We start from the raw sequence: 26,115 nt of genomic DNA on the forward strand, positions 1-26,115 counted from the left end.
ATATACAGATACAAAACCTCTTCAAAGTCTATTTTACGATGAAAACACGTAGAGAGAATGTTCCCCTGTGTAGGTCACGTGAACATCTACGTTTCCTCCTGCAGTAAGTGAAGTGGAACCTCCTCTGTGTGCTTTTGAAGATAACCAGGAGGTCTCAGCACCCCTGAGAACTTCACTAGTTTAAACACTGGACCCCGTCTATAAAAGTTCTGTGCTAAATGTCCATCAGTACGAGGCTTTAATGTGACAGATACTGAACACTGATACTGCTGATTTATTGTGAAGTGCTTTTACTTACCTATAATCAGGCAGAAGGTGAAGATGAGGAGGATCTTCATTCTAAGTCCCGACTCTCAAACTTCACTTCAGAAAATAAAAATAAAAAATGCTCTGTTATCGTACACACCCTCACCGCCTCTGCCTCAGACTGTACAGTGTGTGTTTAGCAACGTCCACTTCCTATTTAGGGCTGGGGACAGAAAATCACACAGGAAGTGTCTGTGTGAAATGCTGAGTACAGTCTCTGTAAAAATGCTTTCATATTAAACAGATCTTTCTGATACTAAACTAGTATTAGTGGACGTGTGTACTGCAATGTAAACTGTAATGTCACGTGTGTTTTTTTTTTCTCTCTCAGTCCATGGTGTTACTGTACAAATGTATTTATTTATTTTTTTGCTTATGTATATCTTTTAATATTAGTGTTGTGTATACATGGTTTGTTTTATTTGAGTGAACTAGACGGACTCCAGGATTAACTGTAGTGTTAGTGAGGTGAAGTGCATCACCATACACCTACATGAACTGTTTAATAGTCTGTGACAGAAAACCCCTTCTGCCCTCTATAGGAGAAGGTGTGAAACAGGAACAAATCATGGCTGAACACTGCAATGTTCTCCAAGAAACAGTACAAAGGTACTTCATGAGAATTAGAAAGAGGAAGACTTTGACAGAATTGTAGATGATCATGATGCTACTCTGAGAAACACCTTCACGTACTCATGTATCATAAAGTTTACTAACCTACATGCTTTCCATATAAGTGTTGTTAAACCAGGAGACCAGCTAAGAGCCAGGGAATAGGCCATGGAGAGGAGTTTATTGTTCCTGTCATTATCATGATTCCTGTGCAGCTCTGACCTCGACTCAAAGAAACCACACGGATGATTTAGGAAGGGGCAAAAGAAGGACATGAGCATGGATCTAGTTTCTAACAGGTGTACGCTCACTTATTTTTTTCAGTCCAGCATTATAATAATAAAAGTGATTAACATGAACCACATTTTAACCAGCAGTAGTCATTATTGTGCTTATAGACCATATGAACCAGATCCAAACACTGTGTAAACCTCCCTATTTGGACAGTGTTTGTTTCTCAGGATGGCGTCTGTAGTGAAATATCATCTCCACATCTCCTCTGTGATAAATCTCTTGTGGGTTCATTTTTTTTAACCCTGTACTAGTGCTATGTGAATATGTACATTTAATCAGCCTGTGAGATTGTGTTCTTTCATTTACTTTCCAGGACTCCAAGTGAAGACCGTCTGTAGGCAAACTGATGTGAACCACAGCAAGTGTATTTTAAACACTTCACCAAAGAATCCATCACTGCATGTGTGTCTTTTCAAACAAAATACACAGGGCTGGTGTGAGCTTCTGGACTAGATTAAAAATGTGATGGGGTTTTGTTGCTGGCAGTTAAAATGAAATGAAACCTGTCCGAGATTCCAGATATCATTTGAACCTGTGCAACTAAGGTACAGTATATGCTTTTCTTTGTTTTTTTGTTGATGTATAGTAAAATACCATGGAGATGCCAAAACAGCATTTTGTAAATAGGCTAAAGGTTAAAGACATGATTAAAGAAAATATAATTTAGACCACAAAACTTTTTTACAAACCACAAATGACAAGGTGTTCAAAAGAAAAACAATTTTATGTACAGCATTGTTACATCCAGACTTGGCATCAGATGACCATGACATTTGCAAGGTGAAGGAAATAACTCAATTTAGAAACAAGAAGAAGAAAAAAAAACTGAAAATGAGTAATCCACAGGCCAGGTAGAATAACTGGGGGGGGGAAATAAACACTGTTGTAGTTAGCTTTGGGTTAAGATCAGTCCAGTTGGATGGTGAACAGTGGCATCCTGAATCTTATTGGTTATTAGTAAAGGTCAGACTCTGATAGACTGATTGGTTGGTGGTTAGGTCTAGACTCTGATAGACAGATTCAGGTAAATTGGCTTTTTCTTTCGCTTGGAGAGGAGGTAAATTCTGGTCATTGTCATAATCTCCATTTGCCTGAAATAGAAAACAAAAATTATTGAAATGTTTGTAAGTAAAGTGTTTTGTGAAAGTAAAACATTGAAGCAAATCATTGGCCTGTACCTCTGTGGAAGATCGTGTCACTGTTTCAGAGCCTGTAGAGAGATGAGAAGGGCAACAAAGATTAATTTAATATAAAGTAAATATACAGTGCAGTCTGAGTATTGGGACAGTGACGAGTTTTGTGTACTCCAATGTATTAAATGAAGCACTGAGATTATAACAAAGACTTTAATTTAATTTACAGGTGTGTCCAGTCGTTCTGGGTGAGATTAAAACACCATAAATCAATCATAAACATACATTTAAAGTGAGTTTTACCTTGACGATGTATTTTGCAGTAGATTGCTATAATCACACCAACAGCCAACAACACTACACCTGTACTGATCATGATGTACTTATTTATACCTGGACATAAATGTTTAACACAGAATATAAATGTTTAAACCACATAAACAACATTGTAATAGACATGGATCTTAAAATACATCGTGTGTAGTGGGGGAGTCTAGAAGAAGATAGATCGGGGTGAGGTGGCCATGTGGGAGTGGACAGTGTCACTAGATTTATAGCCTATAAATACAGTGTGTGTGTATGTGTGTATATATATATAACACAGGTGCATCTCAATAAATTAGAATATTATGGAAAAGTAATTTTTTTCTGTAATTTAATTCAAAAAGTGGAATTTTCTAGATTCATTACACATAAAGTGAAATATTTCAAGCCTTTTTTGCTTTGATCTTGATGATTACGGCTTACAGATCATGGAAATCAAAAATCCAGTATCTCAAAATATTAGAATAAGTTATTTATAATACAGAAAATAACGACCATAAATTTAAAAAAGCAAAGTCTCTTGTCAGATTTTCCTAACAAGCAACCTTTTTAAAAAAAAAAAAAAAACACACACACACACAACCCGTTACCCATGATTTTATTTTTTTCAAATCAAATGCACAGTTTTTGCATTCGAATGAGAATTTTTATCTTAACTTTGATGAATATTCAAAGTTCAAATGTTAATTTAACAGCCCGAGAGGAGAGGACAGAAGTAGCATGAATGGATAAAATGTCAGTGTGTCAGGAATCTCCCCCTTAAAGAAGTCCTAAGCAGCCATGCATTATTGTTTTTTTCTTTGTTTTCTCATGAATCACGACTTAATTTTTCTGTGTATTCGAAAAATTAAGGTTTCATGACAAAAAACAAAACATTGGCTGAAAAACTGAAACTTTCCTCATAAAAAGTTTTGTGTATTGCATCCAAAAACTGTATTGCATCTAGTGCTTTTCTTATTGTTGATCAGTTTGAGTTTCCTGTGCAGGTGGCATTTCTGCAGCGCTACAGCTCTGTTCTTTGGAATAGTTCACAGCACATGGCTCAGTTTAGCATCTCACATCTACAGAAAATGCTGGAACATGGCATGTTTGATTCAGTTCCTACTGGAGTTGATTCAGTTTCCTCACTGCATTAAAACCACTGTAGAGTTTGTTTAGAAGTGGACTGAACACCTCAAATCCGTTAACGTTAACCGACTGGGAGGAGTTTATTAATATTAAAGAGGTGGACATTAATGACCTGAAAACAGTCAACTACACGGGATATACATAGATTACTAACTTTATTTTTAAGGAAAGCAGCAGGCTGGATATCAAATCAGCAAGTTCTGTCTGTTACAAGCTGGAACACTAAAATTTAAAATACTGTCATGAGGCCAGAATATCTAAACCAACATGCTGGGCTCGTACCAAATGCTTAAAACATTTACACCCCTATAGCTGATGTCATCTGTCCTGTGGTGGTTTGATCTGTGTTCTCTGTCTCCTGTACAATAATTTAAATAAAGGCTCGAATAACACGTGATATTGTACATACCCTGAGGTGAGGGAGCGATGGTTGGATGGTTAGCATCATTTAGTGGATTAGCTGAAATAAAGCGAGACATGATGAATGATGTGAGAGAAATGTGATGAAGAGATCAGACAAAATCTTCATACCTGTTGTTGAATGTATGATCTCAGCAGGCACTGATGGACTCATGGACTGTGTTGAAGCGGAGTGTGTTGAGGCGGAGTGTGTTGAAGCGGTGTGTGTGGTGTGTGTGGTGTGTGTGGAGTGTGAGACAGTAGTGATGACAGGATCTTCCAAAAGAATGGAAACAGTCCATTTTTAAATTCCAGACAGTTCAGATTAAAGATCCAGGTGTTGAGTCTCGTTTATCAATCTGAGTTTATAAACTTCGTAAATGAGGTCTGTTCTACATTGTACATGCTGGTTTAATAATCTCTCAATCTCAATGTGTTCATAATCAATGAATTAATGTGTGAGATTATTTTAGTATCCTCTGTGTAACTCACCCGTTTTAACCAGCAGTAGAAGCTCTGTGTAAATATCAGGCCCTGTCCGCTCTATTCCACACCAGTAAGTGTTTCCATCCTCTGTTCTCAGATCAGTGATTGTGACGGTGAAGACTTTGGCTGTTGTGTCGTCGTACAGAGAGAATCTGGTGTCTTTAGCAGGAGATCCAGAACGAACAGGAATGTCTTTATTCCCCCCATACGGACATTTACCTCTGCAGAGATACTTGTTGTATTCTTCATATCCAGATCCGTAGGGGCATTTAATCTGAACTGATCTTCCTCTGTATCCAGTTACTGTAGTTACAGCATCAGAACCAGCTGGATAATAATATACGGCGGAATGAAATATGATCCAGGACGATGGTGCAACATATAAAACCAGAACGAAGCTCAGTATCCAGGAATATTAAAGAGTAAACATTGGGACACGTGTAAGAGAAGAACCAGGTACAAAAGATATACATAGATGCAGCACAATATAATAAGTCTGTGAAGGATCTACAAATGGTGTGTGAGTGTGTGTGTGTGTGTGTGTGTACTGTGGTATAATCTGCAATAACCAATACAGATGTTTTAAATAACACTCAGACTAATAATCTAACTCATACATGTGGTACACCAGGGCTATCTGCTCTCGGCTACACTCGATAGAAAATACTAAACTCATATTCAGTGTTTAACCGCAGGAACAAGAGAGATGACGCTGCAGGTCGACTGGACTGATGAAGCATTAGCCCTGATCTTTAAACACATCATGTGTAGTTAAGGACTGTTCTTCAGCTAATATACAGATACAAAACCTCTTCAAAGTCTATTTTACGATGAAAACACGTAGAGAGAATGTTCCCATGTGTAGGTCACGTGAACATCTACGTTTCCTCCTGCAGAAAGTGAAGTGGCACCTCCTCTGTGTGCTTTTGAAGATAACCAGGAGATCTCAGCACCCCTGAGAACTTCACTAGTTTAAACACTGGAACCCGTCTATAAAAGTTCTGTGCTAAATGTCCATCAGTACGAGGCTTTGATGTGACACAGATACTGAACACTGATGCTGCCGATTTATTGTGAAGTGCTTTTACTTACCTATAATCAGGCAGAAGGTGAAGATGAGGAGGATCTTCATTCTAAGTCCCGACTCTCAAACTTCACTTCAGAAAATAAAAATAAAAAATGCTCTGTTATCGTACACACCCTCACCGCCTCTGCCTCGGACTGTACAGTGTGTTTTTGAGTGGTGTGAGTAGAAAGCAACGTCCACTTCCTATTTAGGGCTGGGGACAGACAACCACCCAGGAAATGACTGTGTGAAATGCCGAGTACAGTCTCTGTAAAATTGCTTTCATATTAAACAGATCTTTCTGATACTAAACTAGTTATTAGTGGACGTGTGTACTGCAGTGTAAACTGTAATGTCATGTGTTTTGTTTTTTTCTCTCCGCCTGTGGTGAGTTACTGTACACATCAGGTTTTTTTGTTGTTGTTGTTGCTTATGTAACTGGTTGTAGTCTGCGTTGTGTGTTTTATTTTATCCAAAAAAAAAAAAAAAAAAAGGCGGACAGCAACTGGGTCGACTCTTCATTTATTCTGATGACACAAACAAGCAGTCTCCCTGAGTGAATCGCCCTTAAACTGTGCTCTACAAAAAAAACATGATGCGCAATGGTCACCATGTGCTCTCAACACATTTTATAAATAAATACAAAAAAATTACTCAAAAAGAAAGGTATAACAACAAAAATAATCACACAAGTAAATAAAATAACATTATACACACAAATCAAAATGAGTACATAATTATATAAATGATGATTTAAATAAAGATGAAACAGGATTATTGAGAACTCAAAATTAAACCTACCTCTCCCATTCAATCATAATGCGAAAGGGAAGAGGAGGAGCCAAAACAGTAAATTACACAGACCAATGACATCATGACAATTAAAAGGGAAAGTACTCACACAAGTAGACAGCTACATCAGGTACACATTTCCTTTTGTGTAATTTACACTTTAAATGTATGGAATATCTTCCATACCCGTTACAGTCACCCCCCTAGAATTACACAAAATTTGGAGAACACTGGAAAAATTTGCACACAGGTCATAAGTATATGGTCCACACACAAAACAATCAGTGAAGACAGTCAGGATTTCAATGAAAGGATAAAAATGGTTTGAAATTGGCCAAATTTCAACACATTCTGTCGACCTTATTAAGGTGCCCATTACACCTCAAACACTTAGACCAAGCACTCAAATAAGGCAAGTTTCCAGTAGAAAAAAACAAATGAACAAGGCAAGTTTCAAAAACCACATGTACCTGTAGAGAAACTGAATTCAGACACGAATAACTGAAGACCCAGAATCCAAACCTAACAGGGTGTCAAGTTGAACCATAGATTCAATAAGTCTGTATACTGGTTTGATGACTCTCCCAAACCTGCTAGTGAAATGATCACCTGTATTGAAATCAGCTACAGGATCTTGCCTACAGGGTACACTGGCAGAGACAGGATTTTGGGATGAATGGCTAGCACCAGCACCAGCCACAGCATTATCATCAGTCACTGGCACAGCAACTTGTGCATTTGGCTGCTCTTGATTGGGCAACTGAGAATGCACCCACGATGAAGTGCAGTCATCATCGCAAGTAGTTGAGGCAACAACAGTGTACATGACTGTCTCTCATTTGTCAGCAAGCTTTCGTTTCCCTCTACAACCCTTGTTACCCACAAGCACTTGGTCACCAACGGCTAGAGGTAGGCCTTTAACTCTTTTGTTGTACTGGCTGGACTGGTGTCTTTGCTCCACAACAGAATTCTTTTGCGCTAATGTCATGGCAGACTGGAGGTCGCTGACTAACGATTTCACATACTCGTTATAGTCACAAACAGACTTATCCTGCAAAACACTTTGGAACATGAGGTCAACTGTATGTATAGTACGTCATTTGGGACACAGCTTTAGTATTTACTCTCCGAGGTGTGTTTTCTGAACAGAAGTAACCTAATGAGTAAATGCACCTCGTTCTGTGCGTAGACCAACCAATCCATAATGAGATTCATTCACAACGATTTTCATAATCGATTATTATTGATTTTATCGATTAGTTGTTGTAGCTCTATTTATAATACAGAAAATAACGACCATAAATGTAAAAAACTGAAGTCTCTCGTCAGATTTTCCTAACAAACAACCATATTTTTTTAAAACAAGCCTAAAACAACGCAACCCGTGATCCATGATGTTTTTTTCAGGCGAGTTCAGAAAATAAGAAGTCCAAAGTTGCATATTCTAATCGGACTTGGTAACTCTGATAAGTGTTCCTCAAATCATCAGAAAAAGAAAAAAAAAACAACACCACCACCACAAAAACTCGGCAAGTAAATTGCAATTTTATGTTTCAACTACAGTTGGCGACAGAGAGGCAAACGTTGAGTACTGCAGCTTTAATTCCAGCCCAGGAGCAGGAGGAATTACACTGTGTGGTGTTTGTAGGCGAGGAGGAAAGCAGCAGGTGAATGTTTTTGCTCCAGTGCTGTCAGGATCAGAGTGAAAATCTTAATCACTTCTTCCTCTTCTCCTTATTCTTCTTTCTATCTTGAATAATATGACAGATCTATAATATTTTACGCCTGTTTTTATTATTACTACTCTTGACGTTGAGTGTGTGGTAAATGAGTTGATGGGACTTGATGCATCATGATTTTGCTCAGATGAGTTCTGGGTGGATTCAAGTCGGACTTCACTGAAAAAAGAAAGAAATACTGTACTATAGTATAAGACAGAAATTAATGACATTTTATATGGGCCAATCAGGTAGAGTCTGCTAACTCAGGCTAATAAGTGTAGAGCAGGGGTGTCCAATCGTATCCGGAAAGGGCTGGTGTGGGTGCAGGTTTTCATTCCAACCACTCACCCAAGGTTAGTGACGTTTGTGCTTTTGCGTTTAGACTCGGTGCAGATTGTCTCTTCAGGTTTTCTGAATTCTTCTGATGGACAAAAGGACACGCTGGAGCTCAGAGCGAGGAGCTCTATGTGCTGAACCTGGAGGACAGAGTGATGGAGCTGGAGAAACTGCTCTTTGAGGTTCACAGAGAATCTGAGATAAACAGCAAGGTGAGTGAGAAAAGCCCCGCAGTAAACATAGCTTCTCAAATGAATATGTGTACCATTTAAACTAGGAGAAGAAAATAGCCAACAAAAAACATTTTCAGATTTACTTAATATTTGGGTTTCTTACATTACAGAAATATCAGAAAAGATCGCTGGACACACTCTCATAATCCACTACAAAGCTAGTACATAGTGTTGCTATGTTGTAATTGTTTAGAACACATTCTATAATGTATTCATATTCAGTTCCACCTTTAGTGTAAAAATAAATAAAGCGAATACCCTTCACTGGTCACTGAATTTCCGAAACCTAACCCTTTCATCACACATTTGTAATTGTTTATAATTCTTTCTTTCTTTTTCTTCATTATTGCACCCACAGAATCATAATATAATGAAAGGAATCACACCGTTTATTACAGTTTGGTATTATGTTAAAATAGTAAATATTATTTTATTGATAGTAATAGAAAACAAAAAATAGCAACAAAAGCAAATACAGAAATAATAAATATCATAAATAAGTTATTCCACTTCCTGATAGAAATATCTTGATTTATAATCTATAACCTATATACAATATTGCTCAACAAAAGTGAAAGAAGCCATACACACTGATATACACAAGGTTCAAGAGGAAGAGTAAACACCTTAATGGGAATTAACTAAACATATTAAACACCTTGAAATTGGTGAAACTTGGAATATAATGCTGCAACTTAAACACATTACAGTACATGAATAGGAGGATTATATAAAAAGTAAGAAATAAACAGTGTGTGTGTTACTGTTATACTAAAGTGACAGGGTGGTGTGATGAAGTGGAGTTACTGTTACACCCCCAAAGTTGATTATTTTTACATAACCGCATGCCCCATGTGTTATATTCTTCTCATACCATAGCAATTTACCAACAATTTAAAATGTTAAAAACATACATTAAAATATAAAACAGCGTACTTATAGAAAATGAATCAGCACTTTCTGACCAATCCGATTTGAGAACTAAACAGCACTGTGGTATAAAGTAATATAATGCGCGCTACAAATGACAAATAACTCGGAATGATTAGCGTTCTGATGAATGCTAACTAGCCACATCCGTTAATATTAACAGTAGCGTAGTCACATGAGTTGCTCTCGCTCTTGTAGATCACTGGTGGAGCTGCAGCATTAGATCTGGTGTTAAAACTCACTGCTGCGTATGTTGGACTTTCACCAGATTTCATAACTGACGGTGGAGCAGCACTGACTGAGGAATCAGAGAGAATTGTGGGTAACTGAGCTGTGGAGTAGACGTCCTGATCAGGAGAATCTGATGGGTGTTGTACTGTCGCATAAAGATTTTGTGAAGAATCAGAGGGAACTGAGGGTAATCCTGTGTTGGAATATAACTCGGAGGGGGTTGAGAGTAGCTGAGCAGTGGAGTAAAGTGTGTTAGAAAGACATCTGCTGTCTTTAATCTCCTCATAATCATAGACAGGACATGGGACCTGAGCAGAAGAAGGACAAGAAATAACTGTGTTCAAGTTGTGTACTAAAAAAAAACATTAAGCTGTTTAAATTTGCATTTCCACATAGAATAGTTAACACATTGTTTTTTCAGCATTCTCAGGTAGAGAATTCAGCCAGGTAGAAACACTGACATAAGGAGAGTAACTATAAAAGTATATTTATTAATAGATTTGTGCTCAATGAAACTGATTTAATGGATTATTTTATGTGTGTGTGTTCATTGTTTTCATAATGAAAAATATTTCTGGACATGTCTGAGAAAAAGCTGGATTAAATAACTGTGTTACAGTAAAATACTGGAACTGTATTACTGTATACTACATGACTGTTATTTCTGCTCATCACAGTAGTGGTGGCTTGAGGTTCTGGGTTACTGATTGGAAGGTTGGGGGTTCAAGCTTGGGTTTAAACTACCAAGCTGCCACTGTTGGGCCCTGAGCCTCTCTGCTCCAGGGGCGCTGTATCATGGCTGACCCAAGCTTCCTGACATGCTGAGGTACACGAAGAAAAGAATCTCACTGTGCTGTAATGTATATGTGATCAATAAAGACTCATTATTATTATTATCATTATCTGAGTTACTATATAACTGCATGAATGTGCAGGCGTTCACTTCCTAATAAAGTGGACAGTGACTATATCCCTCCACCAGAGGGAGACCGAGAGCTGCTTCTAGGTAATTAATGACAACTGGCTCCACCTGTGACTGGCCTATTTACGGGCTGCTTAAGAGTCGCTAAAATGCTTAGTCTTGCGTTGGTATGGGTATCGCGACAACGGGCTCTGTACACTAGCCTTTCTTCTGGGCCTGGTTGTCCTCGCCTTGTCAACCTAGCCACTCTTTAGAGCCTTTAGCTTACTTCTCTTGGGGAGAAAACAAAAAGCTTTTGCTTGGGGAGAAAGTAAAAAGCTTTTGTTTTCTAGTTAGTTCTCTGTAGTGAGCAGTCAGACGTTCCCCTTGTGGCACACTGGTAAATTATTCACTTTCTAACTCAGGTGGTGACTCACTCAGTTTGCTCAGGTCTTCTATATAGTAAGCCCTGGGTTCAGATCTGGCATGGGGTGAGACACCCCCATTTTATTTCTATACATGTGTCTGTTTATACTCACCTAGAACATACAAGGTTTTCTTCACAAAGTCAATTCACCTTGCAGGTTATATATACAAACTTCAACAGAAAGTCAGCTAATGTAAATGTGATTTAGTGCAATACATCAGATGTGACTGAAGCACTTGTTTCTGTGGTTTTATTTACACCAAAAAAATAATTTTGGAAAAGCACAACTCACCACATGGAGGTTTGAGGAGCTTTGTGGAGCCTGGGCTGAAGATGAGGCTGAGACTTTGGGGGGGAGATGCATTTAACCATTTTAAGAAAGACATTATAATATGAAATAAAGAACAATTTAATGAATACAGTTTGTAAATGGTCTTTGTCTTTATATATCTGATGCATGTATATTTTTGTCCACTAGGGGGATTATGTCACTGGTGACGACAGAAATGTTTATAAATTAGTCGTTAAAAGTGACACAGAACATGGCCAGCTGCACTTAAATATTTAAACTAGTTTGACTATCAATAAATGACCTGATTAATGGAGTGAAACTTATTCATTATGCTAAATTATATAACAATCCAACCAAAGTCCAGTGCTCCTCTATAAGTGTAAAATATTTTATTATTTTTAATGGTTAATCTATGACCACTACAATTATTTAATTTTCTATATTTCTATGATGATAATAATAAAATAATAATAAATATCAGCAACAGCGCCTCTTAAAAAAAAAAAAAAAAAAACAGGCTTGAAATAAAAATCTGCACTTGTTACAAAATGACGTCACCGTCTCCTCACTCCGTATCCAATGAACGCGCTCCATTTCTAAGAGTCGACCTAGATTGCACGCGCAGTGTCACGCCCTCACTCTGTCAGGAGAACGCCAGGAGCCCTAAGTTTGTGTTTCATTAGCATATTAGCACATTAGCATATTATCCAGCTTTCCCGTTGCCTTGAAAACTGTTAGGTTTCTCTTGTCCCATGTCTAGGGGACGCTGTTAGGTCGCTTTGCACAGACTCCCACAGGATGCGGATGTACAGAGTCGCTGGTTAGAATTAATTTTAAAACCATATCAAACCAGTTCATCTCTGACCTCCGTTTGTGTTCCCGCCATTTCACCGACACTGCTGCTCAAATCTAACTGAAGTCAACGCGGGATTTGTGAAACGATTATTCATTAAACGTGGGGCCATATACACTTTATCTGGACCTCTGGATCACAACCTGTAGGTATGGTTAATTATTTATGTATATATCTTCTACAGAGTGTTCTAAATGCGTGGTTTTGTGTTGTGTATGTGTACAGCCGGTGCACAGGTGTACGCTGTTAGCCTCTGCTAACCAGCTAACTCGTGTAGTGTGTCCCAAATGACATAGTATACACTATATACTCTGGTGTGTGTGTGCATATATACATATATAATGCATATTTCATTCATCATTCTCTCCACCTTTTTAAGAGTTCACTCTTAATTTAGTAACACATTAAGTGATTGTGTGAATGAAACTAAAACTGTGTGTTTGCGGTACCTTGTGTCTTCTTTTTCCTCTGTAGGGTGACGGCGAATAAAAAGGCAACGAGAAGCAGAACTAGAACCACAGACACTGCAATGATGGCAGTGGAAGTCGGAAATTCTGGAAGGGAAACACAATCATAACGTGAAAGTCAAATTTAAAATTAAATGGTCTCGGTTGGTGTGTGTGTGTGAAGTGAAACTGAAGATGTAGATGATGTGATTGGCGTTGTGGGTTCAGACTCTTGATGTGGCTGAAACTGGAATTTTTGGTCACATAGGAACTAATATTTGCATTTTTTCATGTCAGAAAAAAATTGGCTGAAAAACTGAATTTCCTCATAAAAATTGTATCGCATCTAGTATTTCTCTTTTATTTTTTTTTTTTTGATCAGTTTGAATTTCTTGTACAGATGGCGTTTCTGCAGCGCTACAGCTCTGTTCTTTGGAATGGTTTGTGCCTCGTGACTCAGTTTAGCATCTCACATCTACAGAAAATGCTGAAACATGGCATGTTTGATTCAGTTCCTACTGGAGTTGATTCAGTTTCCTCACTGCATTAAAACCACTGTAGAGTTTGTTTAGAAGTGGACTGAACACCTCAAATCCGTTAACGTTAATCGACTAGGAGTTTATTAATATTATAGAGGTGAACATTAATGACCTGAAAACAGTCAACTACACGGGATATACATAGATGACTAACTTTATTTTTAAGGAAAGCAGCAGGCTGGATATCAAATCAGCAAGTTCTGTCTGTTACAAATTGGAACACTAAAATTTAAAATACTGTCATGAGGCCAGAATATCTAAACCAACATGCTGGGCTCGTACCAAATGCTTAAAACATTTACACCCCTATAGCTGATGTCATCTGTCCTGTGCTGGTTTGATCTGTGTTCTCTGTCTCCTGTACAATAATTTAAATAAAGGCTTGAATAACATGTGATATTGTACATACCCTGAGATGAGGGAGCGATGGTTGGATGGTTAGCATCATTTAGTGGATTAGCTGAAATAAAGCGAGACATGATGTATGATGTGAGAGAAATGTGATGAAGAGATCAGACAAAATCTTCATACCTATTGTTGAAAGTGTGATCTCAGCAGGCACTGATGGACTCATGGACTGTGTTGAAGCGGACTGTGTTGAAGCGGACTGTGTTGAAGCGGACTGTGTTGAAGCGGACTGTGTGGTGTGTGAGACAGTAGTGATGGCAGGATCTTCTGAAAGAATGGAAACAGTCCATTTTTAAATTCCAGACCGTTCAGATTAAAGATCCAGGTGTTGAGTCTCGTTTATCAGTCTGAGTTTATAAACTTCGTAAATGAGGTCTGTTCTACATTGTACATGCTGGTTTAATAATCTCTCAATATCAATGTGTTCATAATCAATGAATTAATGTGTGAGATTATTTTAGTATCCTCTGTGTAACTCACCCGTTTTAACCAGCAGTAGAAGCTCTGCGTAAATATCAGGCCCTGTCCGCTCTATTCCACACCAGTAAGTGTTTCCATCCTCTGTTCTCAGGTCACTGATGGTGACAGTGAAGACTTTGGCTGTTGTGTCGTCATACAGAGAGAATCTGGTGTCTTCAGCAGGAGATCCAGAACGAACAGGAATGTCTTTATTCCCCCCATACGGACATGTACCTCTGCAGAGATACTTGTTGTATTCTTCATATCCAGATCCGTAGGGGCATTTAATCTGAACTGATCTTCCTCTGTATCCAGTTACTGTAGTAACAGCATCAGAACCAGCTGGATAATAATATACAGTGGAATGAAATATGATCCAGGACGATGGTGCAACATATAAAACCAGAACGAAGCTCAGTATCCAGGAATATTAAAGTGTAAACATTGGGACACGTGTAAGAGAAGAACCAGGTACAAAAGATATACATAGATGCAGCACAATACAATAAGTCTGTGAAGGATCTACAAATGGTGTGTGTGTGTGTGTGTGTGTGTGTGTGTGTGTGTGTGTGTGTGTGTGTACTGTGGTATAATCTGCAATAACCACTGCAGATGTTTTAAATAACACTCAGACTAATAAGTCTAAATCATATGTCGTACATCAGGGCTATCTGCTCTTGGCTACACTCGGTAGAAAATACTAAACTCATATTCAGTGTTTAACCGCAGGAACAAGAGAGATGACGCTGCAGGTCGACTGCACTGATGAAGCATTAGCCCTGATCTTTAATCACATCATGTGTAGTTAAGGACTGTTCTTCAGCTAATATACAGATACAAAACCTCTTCAAAGTCTATTTTACGATGAAAACACGTAGAGAGAATGTTCCCCTGTGTAGGTCACGTGAACATCTACGTTTCCTCCTGCAGTAAGTGAAGTGGAACCTCCTCTGTGTGCTTTTGAAGATAACCAGGAGATCTCAGCACCCCTGAGAACTTCACTAGTTTAAACACTGGACCCCGTCTATAAAAGTTCTGTGCTAAATGTCCATCAGTACGAGGCTTTAATGTGACACAGATACTGAACACTGATACTGCTGATTTATTGTGAAGTGCTTTTACTTACCTATAATCAGGCAGAAGGTGAAGATGAGGAGGATCTTCATTCTAAGTCCCGACTCTCAAACGTCACTTCAGAAAATAAAAATAAAAAATGCTCTGTTATCGTACACACCCTCACCGCCTCTGCCTCGGACTGTACAGTGTGTGTTTAGCAACGTCCACTTCCTATTTAGGGCTGGGGACAGACAACCACACAGGAAGTGTCTGTGTGAAATGCTGAGTACAGTCTCTGTAAAAATGCTTTCATGTTAAACAGATCTTTCTGATACTAAACTAGTATTAGTGGACGTGTGTACTGCAATGTAAACTGTGATGTCACGTGTTTTTTTTTCTCTCTGTCTGTGGTGAGTTATTGTACACTACAGGGTTTTTTTGTTGTTGTTGTTGTTGGTGCTTTTATATATCTTTTAAAGTTAGTGTTGTGTATACATGGTTTGTTTTTATTTGAGTGAACTAGACGGACTCCAGGATTAACTGTAGTGTTAGTGAGGTGAAGTGCATCACCATACACCTTACATGAACTGTTTAATAGTCTGTGACAGAAGACCCCTACTGCCCTCTACAGGACAAGGTGTGAAACAGGAACAAATCATGGCTGAACACTGCAATGTTCTCCAAGAAACAGTACAAAGGTACTTCATGAGAATTAGAATGAGGAAGAATTTGACAGGATTGTAGATGATCATGATGCTACTCTGAGAAACACCTTCACGTACTCATGTATCGTAAAGTTTACTAACCTACATGCTTTCCATATAAGTGTTGTTAAACCAGGAGACCAGCTAAGAGCCAGGGAATAGGCCCTGGAGAGGAGTTTATTGTTCCTGTCATTATCATGATTCCTGTGCAGCTCTGTCCTCGACTCAAAGAAACCACACGGATGATTTAGGAAGGGGCAAAAGAAGGACATGAGCATGGATCTAGTTTCTAACAGGTGTACGCTCACTTATTTTTTCAGTCCAGCATTATAATAATAAAAGTGATTAACATGAACCACATTTTAACCAGCAGTAGTCATTATTGTGCTTATAGACCATATGAACCAGATCCAAACACTGTGTAAACCTCCCTATTTGGACAGTGTTTGTTTCTCAGGATGCCGTCTGTAGTGAAATATCATCTCCACATCTCCTCTGTGATAAATCTCTTGTGGGTTCATTTTTTTTAACACTGTACTAGTGCTATGTGAATATGTACATTTAATCAGCCTGTGAGATTGTGTTCTTTCATTTACTTTCCAGGACTCCAAGTGAAGACCGTCTGTAGGCAAACTGATGTGAACCACAGCAAGTGTATTTTAAACACTTCACCAAAGAATCCATCACTGCATGTGTGTCTTTTCAAACAAAATACACAGGGCTGGTGTGAGCTTCTGGACTAGATTAAAAATGTGATGGGGTTTTGTTGCTGGCAGTTAAAATGAAATGAAACCTGTCCGAGATTCCAGATATCATTTGAACCTGCGCAACTAAGGTACAGTATATGCTTTTCTTTGTTTTTTTGTTGATTTTATATATATATATATATATATATATATAATATAATATATATATATATATATATATATATATATATATATATAAAGTAAAATACCATGGAGGTGCCAAAACAGCATTTTGTAAATAGGCTAAAGGTTAAAGACATGATTAAAGAAAATATCATTTAGATCACAAAACTTTTTTACAAACCAGAAATGACAAGGTGTTCAAAAGAAAAACAATTTTATGTACAGCATTGTTACATCCAGACCTGGGATCAGATGACCATGACATTTGCAAGGTGAAGGAAATAACTCAATTTAGAAACAAGAAGAAGAAGAAAAAAAACTAAGAATGAGTAATCCACAGGCCAGGTAGAATAACGGGGGGGGGGGGGGGGATAAACACTGTTGTATTTAGCTTTGGGTTCAGATCAGTCCAGTTGGATGGTGAACAGTGGCATCCTGAATCTTATTGGTTATTAGTAAAGGTCAGACTCTGATAGACTGATTGGTTGGTGGTTAGGTCTAGACTCTGATAGACAGATTCAGGTAAATTGGCTTTTTCTTTCGCTTGGAGAGGAGGTAAATTCTGGTCATTTTTATAATCTCCATTTGCCTGAAATAGAAAAATAAAATTATTGAAATGTTTGTAAGTAAAGTGTTTTGTGAAAGTAAAACATTGAAGCAAATCATTGGCCTGTACCTCTGTGGAAGATCGTGTCACTGTTTCAGAGCCTGCAGAGAGATGAGAAGGGCAACAAAGATTAATTTAATATAAAGTAAATATACAGTGCAGTCTGAGTATTGGGACAGTGACGAGTTTTGTGTACTCCAATGTATTAAATGAAGCACTGAGATTATAACAAAGACTTTAATTTAATTTACAGGTGTGTCCAGTCGTTCTGGGTGAGATTAAAACACCATAAATCAATCATAAACATACATTTAAAGTGAGTTTTACCTTGACGATGTATTTTGCAGTAGATTGCTATAATCACACCAACAGCCAACAACACTACACCTGTACTGATCATGATGTACTTATTTATACCTGGACATAAATGTTTAACACAGAATATAAACATTTAAACCACATAAACAACATTGTAATAGACATGGATCTTAAAATACATCGTGTGTAGTGGGGTCTAGAAGAAGAAGATAGATCGGGGTGAGGTGGCCATGTGGGAGTGGACAGTGTCACTAGATTTATAGCCTATAAATACTGTGTGTGTGTGTGTGTGTGTGTGTGTGTGTGTGTTTTACATATATATATATATATATATATATATATATATATATATATATATATATATATATATATATAATATATATATATATATATAAAACACAGGTGCATCTCAATAAATTAGAATATTATGGAAAAGTAATTTTTTTTCTGTAATTTAATTCAAAAAGTGGAACTTTCTAGATTCATTACACAAAGTGAAATATTTCAAGCCTTTTTGCTTTGATCTTGATGATTACGGCTTACAGATCATGGAAATCAAAAATCCAGTATCTCAAAATATTAGAATAAGTTATTTATAATACAGAAAATAACGACCATAAATTTAAAAAAGCAAAGTTTCTTGTCAGATTTTCCTAACAAGCAACCTTTTTTTTTTTTTTTTTTTTTTAAAAAAAAAACACAACCAGTCACCCATGATTTTATTTTTTTCAGGCAACTTCGGACTTGGTAACCCTGATAAGTATTCCTCAAACCATCAGATTCACCCGCACAGAGGAGCAGTGCCAAAGCACAACCAGCATCAAATAAATAACTCCACAAGTAACTTGCAATTTGATATTTCAAACAGAGATGGCGATAGAGAGGCAAAAGTTCAGTACTGCAGCTTTAATTAACCCGCTAGTAAAGCGCTTCAGTTTCCCACTTTTCATTAACACTTCAGCTTCAGCTCACACAGCTTAAGCAGCTCAATCCCCCACATTATTTAACTCTGACTGGATTATTTGAAACACTAGAACTGTTCTTTCTAGATTTTTCTTCTTCGAAAAACACTCATAGTGCATTGTTAGTATCTTGCATGTGGTTTTTCAACATTGTTTTATTTAGAAAGATGCTAGTGCTTGCTACACATCTTCAAATCAAATGCACAGTTTTTGCATTCGAATGAGAATTTTTATATTAACTTTGATGAATATTCAAAGTTCAAATGTTAATTTAACAGCCCGAGAGGAGAGGACAGAAGTAGCATGAATGGATAAAATGTAGGTGTGTCAGGAATCTCCCCCTTAAAGAAGTCCTAAGCAGCCATGCATTATTGTTTTTTTCTGTGTTTTCTCATGAATCACGACTTAATTTTTCTGTGTATTCGAAAAATTAAGGTTTCATGACAAAAAACAAAACATTGGCTGAAAAACTGAAACTTTCCTCATAAAAAGTTTTGTGTATTGCATCTAGTGTTTTTCTTATTGTTGATCAGTTTGAATTTCCTGTGCAGGTGGCATTTCTGCAGCGCTACAGCTCTGTTCTTTGCAATAGTTCACAGCACATGGCTCAGTTTAGCATCTCACATCTACAGAAAATGCTGAAACATGGCATGTTTGATTCAGTTCCTACTGGAGTTGATTCAGTTTCCTCACTGCATTAAAACCACTGTAGAGTTTGTTTAGAAGTGGACTGAACACCTCAAATCCGTTAACGTTAACCGACTAGGAGTTTATTAATGTTATAGAGGTGGACATTAATGACCTGAAAACAGTCAACTACACGGGATATACATAGATGACTAACTTTATTTTTAAGGAAAGCAGCAGGCTGGATATCAAATCAGCAAGTTCTGTCTGTTACAAGCTGGAACACTAAAATTTAAAATACTGTCATGAGGCCAGAATATCTAAACCAACATGCTGGGCTCGTACCAAATGCTTAAAACATTTACACCCCTATAGCTGATGTCATCTGTCCTGTGGTGGTTTGATCTGTGTTCTCTGTCTCCTGTACAATAATTTAAATAAAGGCTCGAATAACACGTGATATTGTACATACCCTGAGGTGAGGGAGCGATGGTTGGATGGTTAGCATCCTTTAGTGGATTAGCTGAAATAAAGTGAGACATGATGAATGATGTGAGAGAAATGTGATGAAGAGATCAGACAAAATCTTCATACCTATTGTTGAATGTGTGATCTCAGCAGGCACTGATGGACTCATGGACTGTGTTGAAGCGGAGTGTGTGGTGTGTGTGGAGTGTGAGACAGTAGTGATGGCAGGATCTTCTGAAAGAATGGAAACAGTCCATTTTTAAATTCCAGACAGTTCAGATTAAAGATCCAGGTGTTGAGTCTCGTTTATCAATCTGAGTGTATAAACTTCGTAAATGAGGTCTGTTCTACACTGTACATGCTGGTTTAATAATCTCTCAATCTCAATGTGTTCATAATCAATGAATTAATGTGTGAGATTATTTTAGTATCCTCTGTGTAACTCACCCGTTTTAACCAGCAGTAGAAGCTCTGTGTAAATATCACTCAGTGTCCGCTCTATTCCACACCAGTAAGTGTTTCCATCCTCTGTTCTCAGGTCAGTGATGGTGACAGTGAAGACTTTGGCTGTTGTGTCGTCATACAGAGAGAATCTGGTGTCTTCAGCAGGAGATCCAGAACGAACAGGAATGTCTTTATTGCCCCCATACGGACATGTACCTCTGCAGAGTAACTTGTTGTATTCTTCATATCCAGATCCGTAGGGGCATTTAATCTGAACTGATCTTCCTCTGTATCCAGTTACTGTAGTTACAGCATCAGAACCAGCTGGAGAATAATATATGGCGGAATGAAATATGATCCAGGACGATGGTGCAACATATAAAACCAGAACGAAGCTCAGTATCCAGGAATATTAAAGAGTAAACATTGGGACACGTGTAAGAGAAGAACCAGGTACAAAAGATATACATAGATGCAGCACAATATAATAAGTCTGTGAAGGATCTACAAATTGTGTGTGTGTGTGTGTGTGTGTGTGTGTGTGTGTGTGTGTGTGTGTGTGTGTGTACTGTGGTATAATCTGCAATAACCAATACAGATGTTTTAAATAACACTCAGACTAATAATCTAACTCATACATGTGGTACACCAGGGCTATCTGCTCTCGGCTACACTCAGTAGAAAATACTAAACTCATATTCAGTGTTTAACAGCAGGAACAAGAGAGATGACGCTGCAGGTCGACTGCACTGATGAAGCATTAGCCCTGATCTTTAATCACATCATGTGTAGTTAAGGACTGTTCTTCAGCTAATATACAGATACAAAACCTCTTCAAAGTCTATTTTACGATGAAAACACGTAGAGAGAATGTTCCCCTGTGTAGGTCACGTGAACATCTACGTTTCCTCCTGCAGAAAGTGAAGTGGAACCTCCTCTGTGTGCTTTTGAAGATAACCAGGAGGTCTCAGCACCCCTGAGAACTTCACTAGTTTAAACACTGGAACCCGTCTATAAAAGTTCTGTGCTAAATGTCCATCAGTACGAGGCTTTAATGTGACAGAGATATTGAACACTGATGCTGCTGATTTATTGTGAAGTGCTTTTACTTACCTATAATCAGGCAGAAGGTGAAGATGAGGAGGATCTTCATTCTAAGTCCCGACTCTCAAACTTCACTTCAGAAAATAAAAATAAAAAATGCTCTGTTAGTTATCGTACACACCCTCACCGCCTCTGCCTCGGACTGTACAGTGTGTGTTTAGCAACGTCCACTTCCTATTTAGGGCTGGGGACGGACAACCACACAGGAAGTGTCTGTGTGAAATGCTGAGTACAGTCTCTGTAAAAATGCTTTCATGTTAAACAGATCTTTCTGATACTAAATTAGTTATTAGTGGACGTGTGTACTGCAATGTAAACTGTGATGTCACGTGTTTTTTTTTCTCTCTGTCTGTGGTGAGTTATTGTACACTACAGGGATTTTTTTTGTTGTTGTTGTTGTTGTTGCTTTTATATATCTTTTAAAGTTAGTGTTGTGTATACATGGTTTGTTTTTATTTGAGTGAACTAGACGACTCCAGGATTAACTGTAGTGTTAGTGAGGTGAAGTGCATCACCATACACCTTACATGAACTGTTTAATAGTCTGTGACAGAAGACCCCTACTGCCCTCTACAGGACAAGGTGTGAAACAGGAACAAATCATGGCTGAACACTGCAATGTTCTCCAAGAAACAGTACAAACGTACTTAATGAGAATTAGAATGAGGAAGAATTTGACAGGATTGTAGATGATCATGATGCTACTCTGAGAAACACCTTCACGTACTCTTGTATCGTAAAGTTTACTAACCTACATGCTTTCCATATAAGTGTTGTTAAACCAGGAGACCAGCTAAGAGCCAAGGAATAGGCCATGGAGAGGAGTTTATTGTTCCTGTCATTATCATGATTCCTGTGCAGCTCTGACCTCGACTCAAAGAAACCACACGGATGATTTAGGAAGGGGCAAAAGAAGGACATGAGCATGGATCTAGTTTCTAACAGGTGTACGCTCACTTATTTTTTCAGTCCAGCATTATAATAATAAAAGTGATTAACATGAACCACATTTTAACCAGCAGTAGTCATTATTGTGCTTATAGACCATATGAACCAGATCCAAACACTTCGTGTAAACCTCCCTATTTGGACAGTGTTTCTCAGGATGGCATCTGTAGTGAAATATCTTCTCCACATCTCCTCTGTGATAAATCTCTTGTGGGTTGATGCAGGATGACTGTCTATGTTTATTTTTTTAACACTGCACTAATGCTATGTGAATATGTACATTTAATCAGCCTGTGAGATTGTGTTCTTTCATTTACTTTCCAGGACTCCAAGTGAAGACCGTCTGTAGGCAAACTGATGTGAACCACAGCAAGTGTATTTTAAACACTTCACCAAAGAATCCATCACTGCATGTGTGTCTTTTCAAACAAAATACACAGGGCTGGTGTGAGCTTCTGGACTAGATTAAAAATGTGATGGGGTTTTGTTGCTGGTAGTTAAAATGAAATGAAACCTGTCCGAGATTCCAGATATCATTTGAATTTGTGCAACTAAGGTACAGTATATGCTTTTCTTTGTTTTTTTATTGATTTTATATATATATATATATATATATATATATATATATATATATATATATATATATATATATATATATATATATATATAAGTAAAATACCATGGAGATGCCAAAACAGCATTTTGTAAATAGGCTAAAGGTTAAAGACATGATTAAAGAAAATATCATTTAGACCACAAAACTTTTTTACAAACCATAAATGACAAGGTGTTCAAAAGAAAAACAATTTTATGTACAGCATTGTTACATCCAGACTTGGCATCAGATGACCATGACATTTGCAAGGTGAAGGAAATAACTCAATTTAGAAACAAGAAGAAGAAGAAAAAAACTGAAAATGAGTAATCCACAGGCCAGGTAGAATAACTGGGGGGGAAATAAACACTGTTGTAGTTAGCTTTGGGTTAAGATCAGTCCAGTTGGATGGTGAACAGTGGCATCCTGAATCTTATTGGTTATTAGTAAAGGTCAGACTCTGATAGACTGATTGGTTGGTGGTTAGGTCTAGACTCTGATAGACAGATTCAGGTAAATTGGCTTTTTCTTTCGCTTGGAGAGGAGGTAAATTCTGGTCATTTTTATAATCTCCATTTGCCTGAAATAGAAAACAAAAATTATTGAAATGTTTGTAAGTAAAGTGTTTTGTGAAAGTAAAACATTGAAGCAAATCATTGGCCTGTACCTCTGTGGAAGATCGTGTCACTGTTTCAGAGCCTGTAGAGAGATGAGAAGGGCAACAAAGATTAATTTAATATAAAGTAAATATACAGTGCAGTCTGAGTATTGGGACAGTGACGAGTTTTGTGTACTCCAATGTATTAAATGAAGCACTGAGATTATAACAAAGACTTTAATTTAATTTACAGGTGTGTCCAGTCGTTCTGGGTGAGATTAAAACACCATAAATCAATCATAAACATACATTTAAAGTGAGTTTTACCTTGACGATGTATTTTGCAGTAGATTGCTATAATCACACCAACAGCCAACAACACTACACCTGTACTGATCATGATGTAGTTATTTATACCTGGACATAAATGTTTAACACAGAATATAAACGTTTAAACCACATAAACAACATTGTAATAGACATGGATCTTAAAATACATCATGTGTAGTGGGGTCTAGAAGAAGAAGATAGATCGGGGTGAGGTGGCCATGTGGGAGTGGACAGTGTCACTAGATTTATAGCCTATAAATACAGTGTGTGTGTGTGTTTTATATATATATATAACACAGGTGCATCTCAATAAATTAGAATATTATGGAAAAGTAATTTTTTTCTGTAATTTAATTCAAAAAGTGGAATTTTCTAGATTTATTACACAAAGTGAAATATTTCAAGCCTTTTTGCTTTGATCTTGATGATTACGGCTTACAGATCATGGAAATCAAAAATCCAGTATCTCAAAATATTAGAATAAGTTATTTATAATACAGAAAATAACGACCATAAATTTAAAAAAGCAAAGTCTCTTGTCAGATTTTCCTAACAAGCAACCTTTTTTTTTTTTTTTTTTTTTTTTTTTTTTTTTTTTTTAAAAACACAACCAGTCACCCATGATTTTATTTTTTTCAGGCAACTTCGGACTTGGTAACCCTGATAAGTATTCCTCAAACCATCAGATTCACCCGCACAGAGGAGCAGTGCCAAAGCACAACCAGCATCAAATAAATAACTCCACAAGTAACTTGCAATTTGATATTTCAAACAGAGATGGCGATAGAGAGGCAAAAGTTCAGTACTGCAGCTTTAATTAACCCGCTAGTAAAGCACTTCAGTTTCCCACTTTTCATTAACACTTCAGCTTCAGCTCACACAGCTTAAGCAGCTCAATCCCCCACATTATTTAACTCTGACTGGATTATTTGAAACACTAGAACTTTTCTTTCTAGATTTTTCTTCTTCAAAAAACACTCTTAGGGCATTGTTAGTATCTTGCATGTGGTTTTTCAACAGTGTTTTATTTAAAAAAGATGCTAGTGCTTGCTACACATCTTCAAATCAAATGCACAGTTTTTGCATTCGAATGAGAATTTTTATCTTAACTTTGATGAATATTCAAAGTTCAAATGTTAATTTAACAGCCCGAGAGGAGAGGACAGAAGTAGCATGAATGGATAAAATGTAGGTGTGTCAGGAATCTCCCCCTTAAAGAAGTCCTAAGCAGCCATGCATTATTGTTTTTTTCTTTGTTTTCTCATGAATCACGACTTAATTTTTCTGTGTATTCGAAAAATTAAGGTTTCATGACAAAAAACAAAACATTGACTGAAAAACTGAAACTTTCCTCATAAAAAGTTTTGTGTATTGCATCCAAAAACTGTATTGCATCTAGTGCTTTTCTTATTGTTGATCAATTTGAATTTCCTGTGCAGGTAGCATTTCTGCAGCGCTACAGCTCTGTTCTTTGCAATAGTTCACAGCACATGGCTCAGTTTAGCATCTCACATCTACAGAAAATGCTGAAACATGGCATGTTTGATTCAGTTCCTACTGGAGTTGATTCAGTTTCCTCACTGCATTAAAACCACTGTAGAGTTTGTTTAGAAGTGGACTGAACACCTCAAATCCGTTAACGTTAACCGACTGGGAGGAGTTTATTAATATTAAAGAGGTGGACATTAATGACCTGAAAACAGTCAACTACATGGGATATACATAGATGACTAACTTTATTTTTAAGGAAAGCAGCAGGCTGGATATCAAATCAGCAAGTTCTGTCTGTTACAAGCTGGAACACTAAAATTTAAAATACTGTCATGAGGCCAGAATATCTAAACCAACATGTTGGGCTCGTACCAAATGCTTAAAACATTTACACCCCTATAGCTGATGTCATCTGTCCTGTGGTGGTTTGATCTGTGTTCTCTGTCTCCTGTACAATAATTTAAATAAAGGCTTGAATAACACATGATATTGTACATACCCTGAGGTGAGGGAGAAATGGTTGGATGGTTAGCATCTATTAGTGGATTAGCTGAAATAAAGCGAGACATGATGTATGATGTGAGAGAAATGTGATGAAGAGATCAGACAAAATCTTCATACCTGTTGTTGAATGTGTGATCTCAGCGGGCCCTGATGGACTCATGGAGTGTGTTGAAG

At 37.4% G+C, this 26,115-nt stretch overlaps 1 protein-coding gene and 1 long non-coding RNA gene across 6 annotated transcripts; both read right to left on the reverse strand.

Annotated features, from left to right (window-relative positions):
• Positions 1 to 1,710: 1,710 nt before the first annotated feature.
• On the reverse strand, positions 1,711 to 4,871 carry LOC128602329 (uncharacterized). Of its 2 annotated transcripts, XR_008384829.1 has the most exons (4): positions 4,689 to 4,871; positions 4,207 to 4,257; positions 2,391 to 2,738; positions 1,711 to 2,303 (listed from the first exon to the last, which is right to left on the reverse strand). It is a non-coding gene; the product is annotated as an uncharacterized LOC128602329 (long non-coding RNA). The 2 variants fall into 2 exon arrangements; XR_008384828.1 differs by having other exon boundaries at positions 1,711 to 2,738.
• A 3,526-nt stretch (positions 4,872 to 8,397) lies between these two features.
• On the reverse strand, positions 8,398 to 21,607 carry LOC128602321 (CMRF35-like molecule 5). 4 transcript variants are annotated; one of them, XM_053616056.1, is made up of 7 exons: positions 21,485 to 21,607; positions 20,375 to 20,695; positions 20,054 to 20,161; positions 19,932 to 19,982; positions 12,914 to 13,018; positions 11,612 to 11,664; positions 8,398 to 10,299 (listed from the first exon to the last, which is right to left on the reverse strand). In XM_053616056.1, the coding sequence occupies exons 1-7, from the start codon at positions 21,522 to 21,524 to the stop codon at positions 9,898 to 9,900; spliced, it is 1,080 nt and encodes a 359-aa protein (XP_053472031.1). In that variant the 5' UTR covers positions 21,525 to 21,607; the 3' UTR covers positions 8,398 to 9,897. The 4 variants fall into 4 exon arrangements, with proteins under 4 accessions (XP_053472031.1, XP_053472032.1, XP_053472034.1 ...); XM_053616059.1 differs by lacking the exons at positions 8,398 to 10,299; positions 11,612 to 11,664; positions 12,914 to 13,018 and adding exons at positions 17,325 to 17,534; positions 17,622 to 17,653; positions 17,880 to 17,939; XM_053616058.1 differs by lacking the exons at positions 8,398 to 10,299; positions 11,612 to 11,664; positions 12,914 to 13,018 and adding exons at positions 17,325 to 17,534; positions 17,622 to 17,653; positions 17,880 to 17,969.
• Between the last annotated feature and the right edge of the window lie 4,508 nt (positions 21,608 to 26,115).

Source organism: Ictalurus furcatus, chromosome 26, assembly GCF_023375685.1.
Source record: "Ictalurus furcatus strain D&B chromosome 26, Billie_1.0, whole genome shotgun sequence".
Classification (NCBI taxonomy): Eukaryota; Metazoa; Chordata; class Actinopteri; order Siluriformes; family Ictaluridae; genus Ictalurus; species Ictalurus furcatus.

Coding starts and splice junctions, on each gene's coding strand:
- LOC128602321 (XM_053616056.1), bottom strand. CDS start 21,524: ATGAAGATCCTCCTCATCTTCACCTTCTGCCTGATTATAG. Junction 19,983..20,053: donor GATCACACATTCAACAATAG/GTATGAAGATTT, acceptor ACTTTATTTCAG/CTAATCCACTAAAGGATGCT. Junction 13,019..19,931: donor CATCGCTCCCTCACCTCAGG/GTATGTACAATA, acceptor TTTCCCTTCCAG/AATTTCCGACTTCCACTGCC.